General features: G+C 44.8%; 1 protein-coding gene across 1 annotated transcript in view; it reads left to right on the plus strand.

Moving 5' to 3' along the window:
- Positions 1–17,323, plus strand: part of nol6 (nucleolar protein 6 (RNA-associated)) — a 110,644-nt gene that overhangs the window by 41,018 nt on the left and 52,303 nt on the right. The window contains exons 12-16 of the mRNA XM_080214038.1: positions 45–222; positions 662–784; positions 1,901–2,049; positions 3,069–3,141; positions 16,434–16,571. Coding sequence (XP_080070164.1) covers positions 45–222; positions 662–784; positions 1,901–2,049; positions 3,069–3,141; positions 16,434–16,571 — 661 coding nt within the window. The remainder of the gene's footprint in view (positions 1–44; positions 223–661; positions 785–1,900; positions 2,050–3,068; positions 3,142–16,433; positions 16,572–17,323) is intronic.

Raw genomic sequence — 17,323 nt, forward strand, 5'->3', positions numbered from 1 at the left:
TTTGTGTTGGAGCAATTTCACATTTAAAAAATATTTCTTGATAGTCTGAAGAACGTGGCCAAGCTGCAGGAAGGCTGTAAGAAGATGAAACTGCTGAATGACTTGATTGATCATGGGGGTAACTATGTTGTGACAATCTTACCGCACCTTCTCTCACTATTAACACGTGGACTGGGGCAGCGGATTCACCTCCTCGCTCATTCTCTCCTTCAAATACCTGAAGTAAGTCCAGTGATCTTGTTCATTCACATCTTAAGACCATTTGAGTTGAGGGGTGTTAATTGTATATATTCTGAATTATATTTCCAGTTATTTTAATATAGTGAACAGTGACTTCCTTGCTCATGGGCTGCAGCTGCTTTCGTTCTTATTCATTCACATCTAAAATATTGTTGAATTCACCCTTTTTTCGTTACGTTAAAGGAAAGCAAAATCTAGTAGCTGATTTGTTCATTTATTGTTTTCAGTAGTTCAGTTGTAGCTTATTTAATTGTTCCGAGTATTCTAAGAGTGAGGGCACTAACCTGATCAATGCCCATCCCATGCCGGCATCTCCATATCTTGACCTATAAAGGTGGAGATTTACAAATTTATACAGCATAGTAAAATTGCATTTGCTTTTGTATTGAATTAACAGACCTTTTGTGTCCCTTTCATTCAGTGGCCAATAAATGCACATCCTCCGAAACACAGGGATACCAGATATTTGTCATTTGGTGTTTTACTGAACTCTGCGTTTTCTGCAAATGTTTTGGAAAAGGGACCTCAAGCAGATAGCCCTGAGGTAAATAATTTTTTCAGAGTTTAGAATGGATGAATCTACTTGTAATGTTAGTATTCCTCCTCTCTCCAAATCCTAACCTCATGTGTTTTCAGAGAATTTTGTACAGCTTATTGGGGTCAAGTCAGTGTAGCTGCAACATCTGTTCATGGCTAGTTTTCTGAATATTAATATTTCATAGAGTTTTTGTGAACACAATACTCTGCCATTGTCGAGGAACATACAGCTGAAGTCATGCTGAGCCAGGGTGGCAGAGTGGTTAGCACTGCTGCCTCACAGTGCCAGGGATCCAGATGTGATTCCCAGCTTGGATCCACTATGTGGAGTTTGCATGTCCTCCCTGTGTCTGCGTGGGCTTCCTCTGGGTGCTCCAATTTCCTCCCACTGTCGAAAAGGTGTGCTAGTTAGAGGTGCCTTGGCCATTTTCTCTCAGTGTACCAGAACAGGTGCCGGAATGTGGTGAATAGGAGATTTTCACAGTAACTTCATTGCAGCGTTAATGTAAGTCTACTTGTGACACTAGTGAATGAAGATCATCTCTTGCAGCACCAGCATTCAGTGGCACTGGTGTTAACTAAAACACTGGGCTGATGATCAGTGATGGGAAACATTTCAGTTAAGCAACAACAACCTGTATTTACAAAATGCCTTTAACATAGTATCCCAAGACACTTCAGGAGAATTCTAAACTAAAATGTGACACCGAGTCACAAAAAGAGATATTAGATTAGATGACCCTAAAGTTTGGTCAAAGAGCTAGGTTTTACGGGGCTTCTCTGAAGAGGAAGGAGTGGGATGGGGAAGGACAGAGAGGTGCAAGGAAGATATTCTACAGTTTAAGCCTGAGGTAGTTCTAAGTGGCGTAGTGTCCCATCCCCAGTGGTGGCAGGGTTAAAATCCAACTGAAGTATTATCTCCCCTTGAATGTGTTGCATCTCCCGGCACCATTTAAACACAGGCTGAGATTTTCCTGACTCTCACTTTCACCTCAACCAACACCACCGGATACTGTTCCATCTTTAGTAACTGAGCCTCAAGCTAACGTGGCTGGCCTTAACTCTTTTCAGTTTGGGTTTGTACTGAAGGAGATGAATAAATATTCTATTTCTAATATTGCAGGCAGCAGACTTCCGAGACTTTTGGGGGGACATTTCTGAGCTGAGACGTTTTCAGGATGGATCTATTTGTGAGGCTGTCCTGTGGCAGGGTAACAGCATGTGTGACCGTCGTCTCATCCCCGAACAAATTATTAAACATCTTCTTGAACTGTAAGTCATTGGTAACTCGTGATAAAATGCACTGCTTATAAAGGATGGCTTACCCACAATATTTTTCCTGCGCTTCCAAGCTACTCTGCTAATCATCAGTTCTTTTGTATTCTTATGCTTTTTTGTGTTACACAGTGCTATGTTTCGATTAGGTCATCAGATTGTTACCTTGAATTGGTTACAGTTCTATTTTTGATCACACCATACAGACCCATTGTCCTCTGTGCTTTAGCTTTAATCATTTTCTGGACATACCTTGTTTGCCTGTTTAGAATATCAAAACATTATGTTTGTCAAACCTATTTCGATGGTGTGTTAATTGTCCCCATTTCCCTGATACTTGATTACTTTTCCAGAGGCACAATGGCTCCTCTTGACATTGTGGAGCCTTGATAAAATATCAATTCTTTTACTGTTGCTGTAACCTCGGAAAGATTTCACCTAGGGTGTAATTGTGTTCATGCTGTTTGGGATACGGTAATTTGTCGTGTCTTCTCACAGTGAGTGTGAATACTATAGTCAGGCTATCCATTTAACCCTTTCCATTCTTTCCTGTCCTACAGCCCACGCTCCCTGGGCTTGCCTTACTACACCCCTCCCTATATTTTGAGCCATCTTTTAATATTTCTCCCTTCCTCTCCTGGCACAGTGACCTTTAGTGGGGTGGAGCCACCACCTGGCACCCTTGTTCAAGTGGTCATCCTTTACGTGTGAGGCCAGAATGAATACAATACGGTCACGCTTGAATTTCCTTCCTTCCTTCTTCCATCCCTCCATCCAGATAAAAGGCAAAGCTCTCACAGAGTAACATCCAGTCGAGGGGATTGTGCCATAATGTTCATGGGACCACGCGTCCATGTTTTCTGACTGAGGAAAAGTAGCCGAGAATCTTTTCACCATTGTTTTGGAGTTTTTGGTATTTGGACTGTGTGCAAACCAAGTGTACAATTGATGAATCCGCAAGTGCTGACTGCTGTTTTTTTTTAACCCCTTCTGCTGTTCGTCCTTTTGCCTATTAGACACATGAATCTGCCGAAGTCGTTACTGTGCTACGCTGGGGGCTTATTGGACTCCCTCATCGAAGTAGAAGGGGTAAGGACTTCATTTAAAAACACCTAGTGAAGGAGCATTGCACTTGGACTCAGTGATGGGGGAAATGGGGAGGAGGCATAGCCAATTTGCTTTATTTCATTCTTTGAACAAACGGTCCAATATGATGCCTGTAATGTCATCATAACCTATGACACAGTATCAGGTTTTTAAACTTCCTTCCCCCTGATTCATTCTCTGTTTTCAGGACCAAGGCTGCTACTTTTACTGATGTTGTTGAAGACCAGCTTCACAGTTTCTGAAGTAATTCTAGGCTAAATCTAGGGATAGTGCAAGGCTCAGAATGAGAGAACTTGGCAGTGGCCCAGGTGGCAGAACTTACAAAAATGTACAATATTTGACAGTCTTATTTTGTCCTCAGATTAAACCATGTCATTGAGAAAGCCGTCTTTCCCAACAAACACATCTCATTTGTTAGTATCTGCCCAATGTGATTGTCTAAATACTGTCGTAGAATTGTAGAATTCCCTACAGTGCCGAAGGAGGCCATTTGGCCCATAGAGTTTGCACTGACTTCTCTGAAAGAGCATCTTATCCAGGTCTTATCCCCATAACCTAGAGGATGGTGAACATGTGGAATTCACTACTACAAAGTGGCACAAAGGTCATAATGTTGTCTGATTTTAAGCAGAAATTAAATATAGCTCTTAGAGCGAAAGGGATCAAGGAATATGGGGTGTGGGGGGAGATCAAGATATTGAATTTGATAGTCAGCCGAGATCAAAACGAATGAATGAATCTGCTTTGTCTTGTGTGTTTTGATGTCTCTTGTGTGTGTTTAAAATTCCGCTGCCTGCAAGTACCCTCTGGTCATGATGTACAATGAGGTCATCATCTGCTGTCTTCAGGTGCACTCAACTGCCCCGCAACAAACATGTCCCCCACACCATTGCCTCAGAGGAAAGACTGTCCACTGTGTTCATATCTGAGTCTCACCCCTTCTAACCGAGAAAACAGTGTCTGGGCTATTCTCATGTCTCTTTTGATTAGCTCAGAATGAAACCCCAGGTAGAAAACTGGCAGAAACAAATGTGACGCAGGGTAAAATATGAACCAGGATGCTGCCACAATTATAGCACGAGGGAGAGGAAAGAGTGACACAAATCTGAACTATTCCCAATGGTGTATTTTCTCTTCCCCTCAGATTAAGTTAAGAGCGTGCTGTTCTCAGCGGCATCGAGAACATGTTCCTGTTGATTGGATGGAAACGCAGTTTCAGCTTTTCAGCTGCTTCTGTGGCTCCAGCCTAGGGAATTTATTTGGATTACGGTGACTGCAGTGTTTGCTTGCATGAGTTCTGCTGGTGCACGAGGCTCTTGGGGAGAGAACCAGTCAACTATCTACTGTACAGCATCAAGTATCGCTGTATCTGTCTATCAATCCCATTCGTAGTCTTAAAGATTTCTATCAGTTCACCCTCTCAGCCTGCTCTCTTCCAGGCAAGAGCCCAAATCTTTTCAACCTTTACCGATGGGGATGGTTTTTCAGTTCTGGCATCGTTTGAATTGATTTTTCTTGTATCTACTGCAGTGTCTGAATAAACTTTGTCCTTTTTACAATATGGAAGCAGCAGCAGCAGCATACAGATAGCCCCTCCACGAGCAGAAGCAGATTGGAAAGCCTCAGTACATGCTCGGTTTTTGTCAGGTGACCTTGGTGTCACAAAGGAACAGGATAAGACCATTCAAACTAGCCTGCTCTGTCGTTCAATTAAATCATGGCTGATCATCTACATAACACCACTTTCCCTGCACTATCTCCGTATCCATCGATAGAGTTGTACAGCGCAGGAAAGATCCTTTGGCCTGTCAATTTTTGTCCTGAACACGTTTGCAGATTGAGCTTCCACAGCCCATGTGAGGTGGAGAGTTCTCAAAATTCACCATCCTCAGATTGAAGAAATTCCTCCTCATCTTAGTCTTCACAGAATCACAGAATACTACAGTGCAGAAGAGGCCCTTCGGCCCATCGAGTCTGTACAGATGCATGAAGGATCTTGACCCCCCCATCCCACTTGCCAGCACCTGGCCCATAGCCTTGAATGTTATTGCATGCCACGTGCTCATCCAGGTGCTTCTTACCAAATGTGAGGCATCCCGTCTCCACTACCCTCCCAGGCAGTGCATTCCAGACCACCATCACTCTGAGTAAAAGGCTTTTCCTCAAATCCCCCCCCCCATATCCCCATACCCCTCATTTTTAACTTGTGTCCCCTCGAAACTGATCCTTCAGCTAAGGGGAACTCCCAGTCCACCCTGTCCATGTCTCTAATAATCTTGAACACCTCAATCAGGTCACCCCTCAATCTTCTCTGCTCCATAGAAGATAACCCAAGCCTATCTAACCTCTCTTTCTAACTTAAATGTTCCATCCCAGGCAACATCCTGGTGAATCTCCTCTGCACCCCCTCCAGTGTGTTCATGTTCTTCCTATAACATGATGACCAGAATTGCGCACAGTACTCCAGCTGTGGCCTTACCAAAGTTCTATACAAGTCCATCATGACCTCTCTGCTTTTGTAATCTATAACCCGATTGATAAAGGCGAGTATGCCATGTGCCTTTTTCACCACCCTATTTACCTGCCTTTCTGCCTTCAAGGATCTATGGACAAACATGCCAAGGTCCCTTTGTTCTTCAGAACTTCCCGGTGTCAGACCTTTCGTTGTATAATTCCTTGTCAAATTACTCCTTCCTTACACTTTTCAGGGTTAAATTCCATCTGCCACTTCACTGCCCATTTGACCATCTCATCTATATCTCCCTGTAACCCAAGGCACTCGACCTCACTGTTCACCGCTTAGCCAATCTTTGTGTCATCGGCAAACTTATTGATTTCCCCCCCCCCCCCCCCCCCCCAAATCTGTATCATTTATATAAATGTCAAACAATAGGGAACCCGACACACATCCCTGTGATATGTCACTGGTCACTGGCCTCCAGTCACTAAAGCAGCCATCAGTCACCACACTGTCTCTTATCGCTCAGCCAGTTATGAATCCGTCTTGTCAATCCCATGTGCTTTGGTCTTCTTAGTAAGTCTCCCAGGTGGCATTTTGTCAAAGTTTTGCTGAAATCCATGTAAACTACATCAACCACACTACCCTCATCCACACACTTGGTTACATGCTCAAAAACTAAATCAAATTTGATAAGCATGACCTCCCTCTGACAAAACCATGCTGACTATCCCAGACCAAACCTTGCCTTTCCAAATGGAGATAGTTTCTCTCCTTCAGAATCTTATCCAGTAGTTTCCTAGCCACAGACGTGAGACTCACTGGTCTGTAGTTCCCTGGCTTGTCTCTACAATCTTGCTTAAATAGTGGGATTACATTAGCTGTTCTCCAGTCCTCTGGCACCTCCACGGTGGCCAGGGAGATATTAAAATTTTGGGTCAGAGCTCCTGCAATTTCCCCCCTTGCCTCCCACAACAACCTGGGAGACAATTCCTCTGGATCTGGAGATTTGTCCACTTTTAAGCCCGCCAATACTTTGTCACTCCCTAAGATTTTCCCTCGAGCCTCACAGTCTCCCTGAGTTCCATAACTACCACCTCGTTCTCACAGATGAAAACATATGTGAAATATTCATTTAACACCCTACCAATGTCCTCTGCCACCACCCACAGGTTTCTCCCTTGATCCCTAACGGGTCCTATTCTTCCCCCTGGTTATCCTCTTCCCATTGACAGGGAAAATCCTCAGATATTCCATATCTTTATGGTCTTAAATGGCCTGCCCCTTATTCTGAGACTGCGTCACTAGGTTCTAAATCCACCACCCAGGGGAGCATCCGACCCACATCCATCCTGTCACGTTTGACTCTGAAATGAGCTTCTCACCTTGTATTAGTGGCATCATTAAGACCATTTATATCTACCTTCTGCAGCATTTTTGACTTCACCCATTTCAACTCATTTGTAGCTGACACCCTCGACCAGGTCTTGTGTCTTCTGGACTCGACTATTCCGATAAACCACAAGCTGTTCTCCCATATTGCAACTTCTTGAGGTCATCCAAACCTCTGCTGCTTGTGCCTTACCTTGCAACAAGTCCTGTTTCTGCACCGCCTCCCTTTTAGGCAATGCCTCCATTTTAAAATAATCATTTTCAACTTTCTTGCTGCACCCGTCCTGCGTAAATTGGTGGAAAGGCAAATTGTGCGGAGGGCGTGGAGAGTCTACAGAAGGATCTAGATAGGCTGGGCGAATGGGCCAGGAAATGGCAAATGGAATTTAATGTTGGCAAGTGCGAGGTGGTCCACTTTGGTAGGAATAATGGTAGGAAGGATTATTACTTACGTGGAGAAAAACTGCAGCAGGCGACGGTGCAGAGGGACCTCGGGGTCCTTGTGCATGAGTCGCAAAAACCCAGCTTGCAGGTGCAGCAGGTGGTCAGGAAGGCGAATGGGATGCTGGCCTTCATCGCGAGGGGGATTGAATATATAAGTAGGGAGGTCTTGCTGCGGCTGTATAGGGCATTGGTGAGGCCGCAGCTGGAGTACTGTGTGTGGTTTTGGGCGCCGTACTTATGCAAGGATATTTTGGCCTTGGAGGGAGTGCAGAGGAGGTTTACTAGGTTGATGCCAGAGTTGAGGGGGTTGAGCTATGAGGAGAGGCTGAATAAATTAGGCTTGTACTCGTTAGAGTTTAGAAGAATGAGGGGAGATCTCATTGAGACGTATAAGATGATGAATGGGATGGATAGGATAGAGGTGGAGAGACTCTTCCCGCTCAGAAAGGATAGTAGGACTAGGGGGCACTGCCTCAAGATAAAGGGGGGACGGTTTAGAACGGAGTTGAGGAGGAACTTCTTAACTCAGGGTGGTGAATCTCTGGAATTCTCTGCCCGTTGAAGTGGTGGAGGCTACCTCGCTAAATATTTTTAAGATGCGGGTTGATGGGTTTTTGATAAGAGAGGGGATTAAGGGTTATGGGGAGAGGGCGGGAATGTAGAGCTGAGGCAAGACAGATCAGCCATGATCTTATTGAATGGTGGGGCAGGCTCGAAGGGCTAGTTGGCCTACTCCTGCTCCTATTATGTTCTTATGTTCTTATGTAATCTCCTCCAATCCCACAACCCTCTAAGATATTTGCACTGCTCTGATCCTGGTCTCTTGTGAATGCCTAATTTTAGTTACTTCGTCATGAGGGACCTTGCCTTCAGTTCTCCAAGCTCTGAAAGATCTTCCCTAAGCTTCTCCTCCTTTTTGTCTCACTTCACTTCTTTAAAACACTTCTTCCAACCTGCGTTTTTGACCAACCCTTTGAACATAAGAACATAAGAACATAAGAAATAGGAGCAGGAGTAGGCCATCTAGCCCCTCGAGCCTGCCCCGCCATTCAATAAGATCATGGCTGATCTGTCGTGGCTCAGTTCCACTTTCCCGCCCTCTCCCCATACCCCTTAATCCCCTCTCTTATCAAGAACCCATCAACCCGCTTCTTAAAAATATTTAGCGAGGCAGCCTCCACCACTTCAACGGGCAGAGAATTCCAGAGATTCACCACCCTTTGAGTGAAGAAGTTCCTCCTCAACTCCGTTCTAAACCGCCTCCCCTTTATCTTGAGGCTGTGCCCCCGAGTCCTACTATCCTTTCTGAGCGGGAAGAGTCTCTCCACCTCTATCCTATCCATCCCATTCATCATCTTATACGTCTCAATGAGATCTCCCCTCATTCTTCTAAACTCTAACGAGTACAAGCCTAGTTTATTCAGCCTCTCCTCATAGCTCAATCCCCTCAACTCCGGTATCAGCCTAGTAAACCTCCTCTGCACTCCCTCCAGGGCCAAAATATCCTTGCGCAGGTGCGGCGCCCAAAACTGCACACAGTACTCCAGCTGCGGCCTCACCAATGCCCTATACAGCTGCAGCAAGACCTCCCTACTTTTATATTCAATCCCCCTCGCTATGAAGGCCAGCATCCCATTTGCCTTCCTGACCACCTGCTGCACCTGCAAGCTGGGTTTTTGCGACTCATGCACAAGGACCCCGAGGTCCCTCTGCACCGTCGCCTGCTGCAGTTTTTTGCCACGTAAGTAATAGTCCTTCCTACCATTCTTCCTACCAAAGTGGACCACCTCACACTTGCCAACATTAAATTCCATTTGCCATTTCCTGGCCCATTCGCCCAGCCTATCTAGATCCTTCTGCAGACTCTCCACACCCTCCGCACAATTTGCCTTTCCCCCAATCTTTGGTCACCTGACCTAGTATCAACTTGTGTTGCTTTGTGCTGTATTTTTTATAATGCTCCTGTGAGGTGCTTTGGGACATTTTGTTATGTTTAAGGTGCTATCTAGATATTTGTTGTTGAATAATGATGTTTTGGAGAGAATGTCAAAAGGCATTTTGTTCAAATTAAAGTTGTGATAAGCGAAAGCTCCTCCAGGTGGCAGTGCAGAGCTGATGGGATTTGCTCTTGGCAATCTGCATTGAAATCGACAGGCTGGTTAAGTGACCGTAAAACACTGATTTTATTTTAAAGTTTATTTATTTGTGTCACAAGTGGGCTAGCATTAACACTGCAATGAAATTACTGTGACAATCCCCTAGTCATCACACTGAGGGAGAATTTAGCATGGCCGTTGTACCGAACACGGAGGAAACTGGAGCACTCAGAGGAAACCCACACGGACATGGGGAGAACATGCAGAACTACGCACAGGCAGTAACCCAAACTGGGAATTGAACCCGGGTCCCTGGTGCTGTGAGGCAGCAGTGTTAACAAGCTGCGCCAGAGGTAGTAGAAGCGGCGGGTACAATTTTGTCTTCTGGCTAGTTATGAGTAAGGTGGGTAGATGGATATGGGGCAAGTGCAGGCAATTGGTACAAGCTGGTTTTGTTTTTAAAACAAAAAAGGGCAGCATGGACAAGTTGTGCTGAAGAGCCTGTCTCCATTATGTAAACCTCTATAACTCTATGATTAACCATCACCAACATCGGATCCCCCCACCCCCATGGGACTCCTCATACATACCCCACCCCAAGGCCTGACTCTCAACCATGAACCAAGCTGACCCTCTACCCAGTTGGCCCCAGGTCTGACCTGACGGGATACCATCCCAGATCTGGTACTCCCTGACTTTTGACCATTGCTTGTATGAGAACCACAGCCTCAACCTCCAATCACCCCATCCCCAAGGCCTGACCCCTCCAATTGAATTGCCCCCCATGCCCCAGTCCGATTTCCCTCTCAAATCCCTCACTTACTGTAGGCTGTATATGCTTCCCGCCCTGCCAATCACAGCGGGATCTTCAAACTTACTGGTTTATGGCAGTTAGTGCTGTTAGAAAAGGGCGTGTCCTCCTGCACTTTGACGTTGGGCCTCTGAACAGCTGCACTGCCTGAATCCCACCTGCTTGAGTCGGAGGCTGATGCATCACAGCCTCGGGGGGTGCACGATGGTTAGCACTGTTGCCTCACAGCGCCAGGGGACCTGGCTTGGGTGACTGTCTGTGTGGAGTCTGCACATTCTCCCCGTGTCTGCGTGGGTTTCCTCCGGGTGCTCTGGTTTCCTCTCACATTCTGAAAGACGTGTTGGTTAGGTGCATTGACCCAAACAGGTGCTGGAGTGTGGCACTAGGGGTATTTCACAGTAACTTCATTGCAGTGTTAATGTAAGCCTTATTTGTGACTAATAAATAAAACTTTAACTTTACCGTACATGGGTGGATACGGAGTGCAATCTGTCTCTCCCGAGTAAGTTGCGTAGAATCAAAGAACCCTACAGTACAGAAGGAGGTTATAGAACATAGAACACTACAGCGCGGAACAGGCCCTTCGGCCCACAATGTTGCGCCGACCAGTCTTATTTTTAAAAAAAAACATTGACCCACTAATCTAAACCAATCCCTTTTTGTCCATAAACCTATCCACCAATCTCTTAAACGCCCCCAAACTAGGCGCATTTACAACTGCAGCAGGCAGGGCATTCCAGTCCCTCACCACCCTCTGGGTAAAGAACCTGCCCCTGACATCCGTCCTATAACTACCCCCCCTTAATTTAAAGCCATGCCCCCTCGTGCTAGATTTCTCCATCCGAGGAAACAGGCTATCACCATCCACCCTATCTAAACCCCTAATCATCTTATATGTTTCTATAAGATCCCCTCTTAGCCGCCTTCTTTCCAGTGAAAACAACCCCAAATCCCTCAGTCTCTCCTCATAGGACCTCCCCTGCATACCAGGCAACATCCTGGTAAACCTCCTCTGCACCCTCTCCAAAGCTCCACATCCTTCCTGTAATGTGGGGACCAGAACTGCACACAGTACTCCAAGTGCGGCCGCACCAGAGTTGTGTACAGTTGCAACATGACGCTGCGACTCCTAAATTCAATCCCCCTACCAATAAACGCCAAGACACCGTACGCCTTCTTAACAACCTTATCTACTTGATTCCCAACTTTCAGGGATCTATGTACACATACACCTAGATCCCTCTGCTCCTCCACTCTATTCAAAGTCCTCCCGTTAGCCCTATACTCAACACATCTGTTATTCCTACCGAAATGGATTACCTCACACTTCTCCGCATTAAACTCCATCCGCCACCTCGCGGCCCAGCTCTGCAACCTGTCCAAGTCACCCTGCAAACTTCGACACCCTTCCTCACAATCTACCACACCTCCGACTTTGGTGTCATCAGCAAACTTACTAATCCACCCAACTATACCCTCATCCAGATCATTAATAAAGATTACAAACAGCAGTGGCCCCAAAACAGATCCCTGAGGCACACCACTCGTAACCGAACTCCATGATGAATAATTACCATCAACCACCACCCTCTGTCTCCTATCTGCTAACCAATTCCTGATCCAAGTACCTAAATTACCACCAATCCCATACATCTGCATTTTCTGCAGAAGCATACCATGGTGAACCTTATCAAACGCCTTACTAAAATCCATATATACCACATCTACTGCCTTACCCCTATCCACCTCTTTGGTCACCTTCTCAAAGAACTCAATAAGGTTAGTAAGGCACGACCTTCCCGCTACAAAACCATGCTGACTATCTCAAATCAATTCATTACTCTCCAAATAACTATAAATCCTATCCCTAATAATTCTTTCTAAAACCTTGCCCACTACAGAAGTAAGACTCACTGGTCTGTAATTCCCAGGGAAGTCTCTGCTCCCCTTCTTAAACAATGGGACAACATTCGCTGTCCTCCAATCTTCCGGTACTATACCAGAGACCAACGACGACCTGAAGATCAGAGCCAGTGGCTCTGCAATCACCTCTCTTGCCTCCCATAGAATCCTAGGGTAAATCCCGTCTGGACCAGGGGACTTATCTATTTTCAACCCATCTAGAATATCCAACACATCCTCTGTATCAACTACAATACTTTCTATTTTACACCCCTTCACCCCAGTGACCTCCTCAGCTACATTCATATCGTCCTGCGTGAACACCGAAGAGAAATAATGGTTCAATGCCTCTCCAATCTCTTCCGGTTCCACACACAACTTCCCCCTACTGTCTGTAACTGGCCCTAATCTTGCCCTAACCAACCTTCTGTTCTTGACATACCTATAGAACGCCTTAGGATTCTCCTTAATCCTATCAGCCAAAGTCATCTCATGCCCTCTTCTAGCCCTTCTTAACTCCCTCTTCAACTCCCTCCTAGCCAATCTAAAGCTTTCTACTGCACTACCCGAGCCCTCAAGCCTCATCCGAACATAAGCCTCCTTCTTCTTCCTAACCAACAAATCAACTTTTTTTGTGCACCACGGTTCCCTAGCCCTACCAATTCCTCCTTGCCTGACAGGGACATACCTATCACAGACCCACAGTAGCTGCTCCTTGAAAAAACTCCACATTTCAGACGTTCCTAGTCCCTGTAATCTCCTAGTCCAACCAATGCTTCCTAATTCTCTCCTAATGGCCTCATAATTACCCTTCCCCCAGCTAAAACTACTGACCCGAGGTTCATGCCTATCCCTTTCCATCACTAAGGTGAACGTAACCGAATTGTGGTCACTATCACCAAAAAGCACACCAACTTCCAAGTCTAGCACCTGGTCTGGCTCATTTCCCAGCACCAAGTCCAATATAGCCTCACCTCTAGTTGGCCTATCTACATATTGAGTTAAAAAACCTTCCTGCACACTTTGAACAAAAACTGACCCCTCTAACGAGCTAGAGCTATAGCAATTCCAATCAATGTTAGTAAAGTTAAAATCCCCCATAACAATAACCCTATTACTTTCACTCCTAACCAGGATCGTCTCTGCAATCCTTTCCTCAACCTCTCTAGAACTTTTTGGAGGTCTATAAAAGACTCCCAACAGGGTGACCTCTCCTCTCCTATTTCTAATTTCTGCCCATACTACCTCAACAGACAAGTCCTCATTAAACTTCCTCTCTGACACTGTGATATAGTCCTTGACCAATAATGCTACTCCACCCCCCCTTCTACCTCCTTCTCTACTCTGACTAAAGCACTTGTACCCCGGCACCTGCAACATCCATTCCTGACCCTGCTCTATCCATGTCTCATTTGACTCATCAAGTCTGCATTTGACCACAATCCCACCCAGGCCCTATCCCCATAACCACATGCATTTACTCGAGCTAGTTCCCCCACCTTAATGTTAATTTAGCATGGCCAATCCACCTAATCCACTTGCATCACATAGTTAAACGCCATTCAACACATGAACCTCCCCCCACAATATAGACTGTGTGCATAATCCTGGTGGGACTTGGTGGAGAAATGAAAATGTATCTCCTTGTGTTCAGTGCAAATGGTCAGGTTTGGATTCTAGATTATAACCTAAGCTTACTCAGCCTGTCTTATTAAGGCCCAGTTCCAATACCTGTTTTTAGAGAGTTTCATTGTTACATGGTATTGATGATCTGTGGCTTGGTATTGAACCTAAGAGTATGATAAACAGGAGCAGGAGAAGACTATACAGCCTGTCGAGCCTGCTCTGCCATTCAGTGTGTTCTTGGCTGATCTTCAGTTTTAACTTCACTTTCCCACCCGCTTCCCCATCCCTTGATTCCTCGAGACACCAAAAATTGTCTACCTGTGGCCTTCAATATATTCAATGATGGGGCAACAAAATTATTGCACGCACAACTCCAAAGATTCACAAACTCTTGAGTGAAGAAATTTCTTCATCCTTAAACAAGTCCCTTCTCCCAAGACTATGCCCTGTGTTCAAGATTCCCAACCAGTGGAAATCACATGATAGTATCTATCCTGTTGAGCCCCTTCAGAATCTTATATTTTTCAGTGAAATTGCCTTTCATTCTTCTAAAATCTAGAGAGTGTAGGCCTGCTTGCCTCAGTCTCTCCCAGTAGGACAATCCTCTTGCCCTAGGCCAATCCAGTGTTTCTGCAATGCAAATATATCCTTCCATAAACACGGTGACCAAAACGGCATACACTGTTCCAAGATTTGTGGCAAGACTTCCTTCTTGTACTCCAATCCCCTTGCAATGAAGGGCAGCGTTCCATTTGGCTTCCTGATTGTTTGCTGTCCTGAATGCACATCTTTGTGTTCCTTGTATGAATACAGCCAGAATCCCTTGAATGTCAACATTAACGAGTTTCATGCCCTTTGAAAAATATTCAACTTTTCTACTCTCCAGATAGAAATGAATAATCTCAAACTGCCCACGTTATACTTCATCTGACAACTTGTTTCCTGTCATTAACCTGTCAACATCTTTTTCCAGTCCCTTTGTGTCCTCCTTGCTTGCATTCTCATCTGGCCTTGCATTGTCAGTAAGTTTTGATGCATCACTCTCTGTCTCTTGTCTAAATCAGGTTGTAAATAGCTGAGGTCCCAGCATTGCTCCTTGTGGACTCAGCCTGTCAACCTGAAAATGTCCCATTTACCCCTATTCTTTGCTGCCTCTTCAAAAATCAATCTATCTATGCTATGAAAGCATCCCCAACTCCATGAGCCCTTATTTTGTCTATTAACCTTTTTATGTGGCACCTTATCAAATGCCTTTTTGAAACCCAAGTGTACTACATCTATTGGTTCACCTTTATCTACCCGACTAGCTACATCTTCAAAAAACTTTAATGAATTTGTCAAACATGATTACCCTTTCATAAAGCAATGCTAATCTTTCTGATCTGGCAATGATCTTTAAGTGTGTTGTTAAGACTTGCTTAATCGTAACTCTAGATGCCACACTAGATAGGATTAGAGCGCAGAAGAAGTTTACAAAAATGGTTCCAGCGACGAAAGACTTCAGTTATGAGGATAGTTTGGAGCGGTTGATACTGATGATCTTCTTGGAGAGAAAAGGGCTATGGGCAGATTTGATAGCAATGTTTGAAAGTATAAGGGGGTTGGACGGAGTAGATAGGGAGAAATGTTCTCCCTTGTGAAAGACCTCAGATATAAACTGATTTGCAAAAGAAGCAAATGTGATGTGAGAAGAAACTTTTAACATTTTAGTGATTGGGGTCTGGAATGCATTATCTGGAAGCATGGGGTTGACAGGTTCAATCGAGACACTCAAGAGGGCATTTGATGATTACTTGAATAGAAACAATGTGTCGGAGTATGGGGAAAAGGCAGGGGAATGGCACAAAGCTGTAATGCTCTTTTGGTCTCCTGCGTCGTAACAATTCTGTCAATAGATTCCAGCACTATCTCGATGACTGGTGTCAGACTAACTAGCCTGTGGTTCCCTGTTTCCTTCCTCCTTCCTTATTGAAAAATGCTGTTATATTTGCCAACTTCCAATTTACTGGGCCTATTCCAGAATCTAAGAACATTGGGAAAACCATAGCCAGAGCATCCGCTATCTCCACAGCTAATTCTCTGAACCCTAGAATCTAAGTCATCAGGTCTTGGGGATTTGTTGGATCTTAGTCCCTTAAATTTCTTTCCTCCTGATATTAATTACCTTGATTCCCTTGCTGTTTTCAGCCCCAGGTTACCGTCTGTTTCTTGTATAGAACTTTGTCACTTCGACTGTGCAGACTGCACAAAGTATTTGTGAATGTTTTCTCATTCCTCATGCTAATTTCTCCTATCACTGCATCCAAGAGACTGATATTTACTTTAGTTACTCGCTTCCTTTTTACATGTGGTAAAGCTCTGACAACTTTTTCTTTGTTTAAGAGGAAACTCGGTATTCTCTATCGTTGCAATAAAGCCTGATTTTTTTTTTAAGGTTATCAATAATGAGTAAGAATCAACTACCGTACTTTTTTTCAAAAAAGTCATAATTTTCTTTCATAAAACCCTCAGTAAAATTCACCAGAATCCTATCTTTCTGTCTCAGCATTCAGAATCTGAGGAGAAGATACTCAGTGTGGTGCAGTCATATGATGATCTGAGTCGGAAACTTTGGAACCTCACTGGACTTCCCCTGAGTGTCACGTCAGTCCAAGGGATACACCCTGTGTTCCGATTCACTGAAGTAAGCTGATTTTTTTTGCACTCTGTATACTTAAGTATATTATTAAGAATGTTCATGCCGCATTGGCTTTAATGCAGTGCTTTTGTGTTTTAAGATTGGGGCAACATGGTGGCACAGTGGTTAGCACTGCTGCCCCACAGCGCCAGGGACCCGGGTTTGATTCCCGGCTTGGCTTACTGTCTGTTTGGAGTTTGCACGTTCTCCCCGTGTCTGCGTGGGTTTCCTCTGGGTGCTACAGTTTCCTCTCACAATTTGAAAGACGTGCTGGTTAGGTGGATTGACCGGAACAGGTGCCGGAGTGTGGCGACTAGAGGAATTTCACAGTAACTTTATTGCAGTGTTAATGTAAGCCTTACTTGTGACTAATAAATAAATTTTCAAAAGGATTGTGTTACGCTGCTGGGCAAGTTGCTGCAATGTTTGTATTTTTAAACTGTCCCGTGTGGTGATTATGTTGGAAGGAACAAGGAATTCTTGGCCCAGTGATGTTCTATTTTGGTACAGTTACCACATGCTTCCTGCTGCACCCCCTGGCCTATTGAAAATAGAAAAAGAGGTTGAAGCCTAAAAATTTTGATCAGATGTGTTATGTTCTTCTTTGACTTGCAATAATGATCCCTCCCCCTTCCCTGTTTGAAATGGAAAAGATAGTGTGGCCCTGTCTCCCATTAAGACAGAATAAGATGATCGAGCGGGCAAAATAATCATAGAATAATTGCAGCATGGCAGGTGGGCATTCGGCCAGCCCCCCG

The sequence above is a fragment of the Carcharhinus amblyrhynchos genome, chromosome 1 (assembly GCF_965287045.1).
Source record: "Carcharhinus amblyrhynchos chromosome 1, sCarAmb.v2.hapA, whole genome shotgun sequence".
In the NCBI taxonomy this organism is placed as follows: Eukaryota; Metazoa; Chordata; class Chondrichthyes; order Carcharhiniformes; family Carcharhinidae; genus Carcharhinus; species Carcharhinus amblyrhynchos.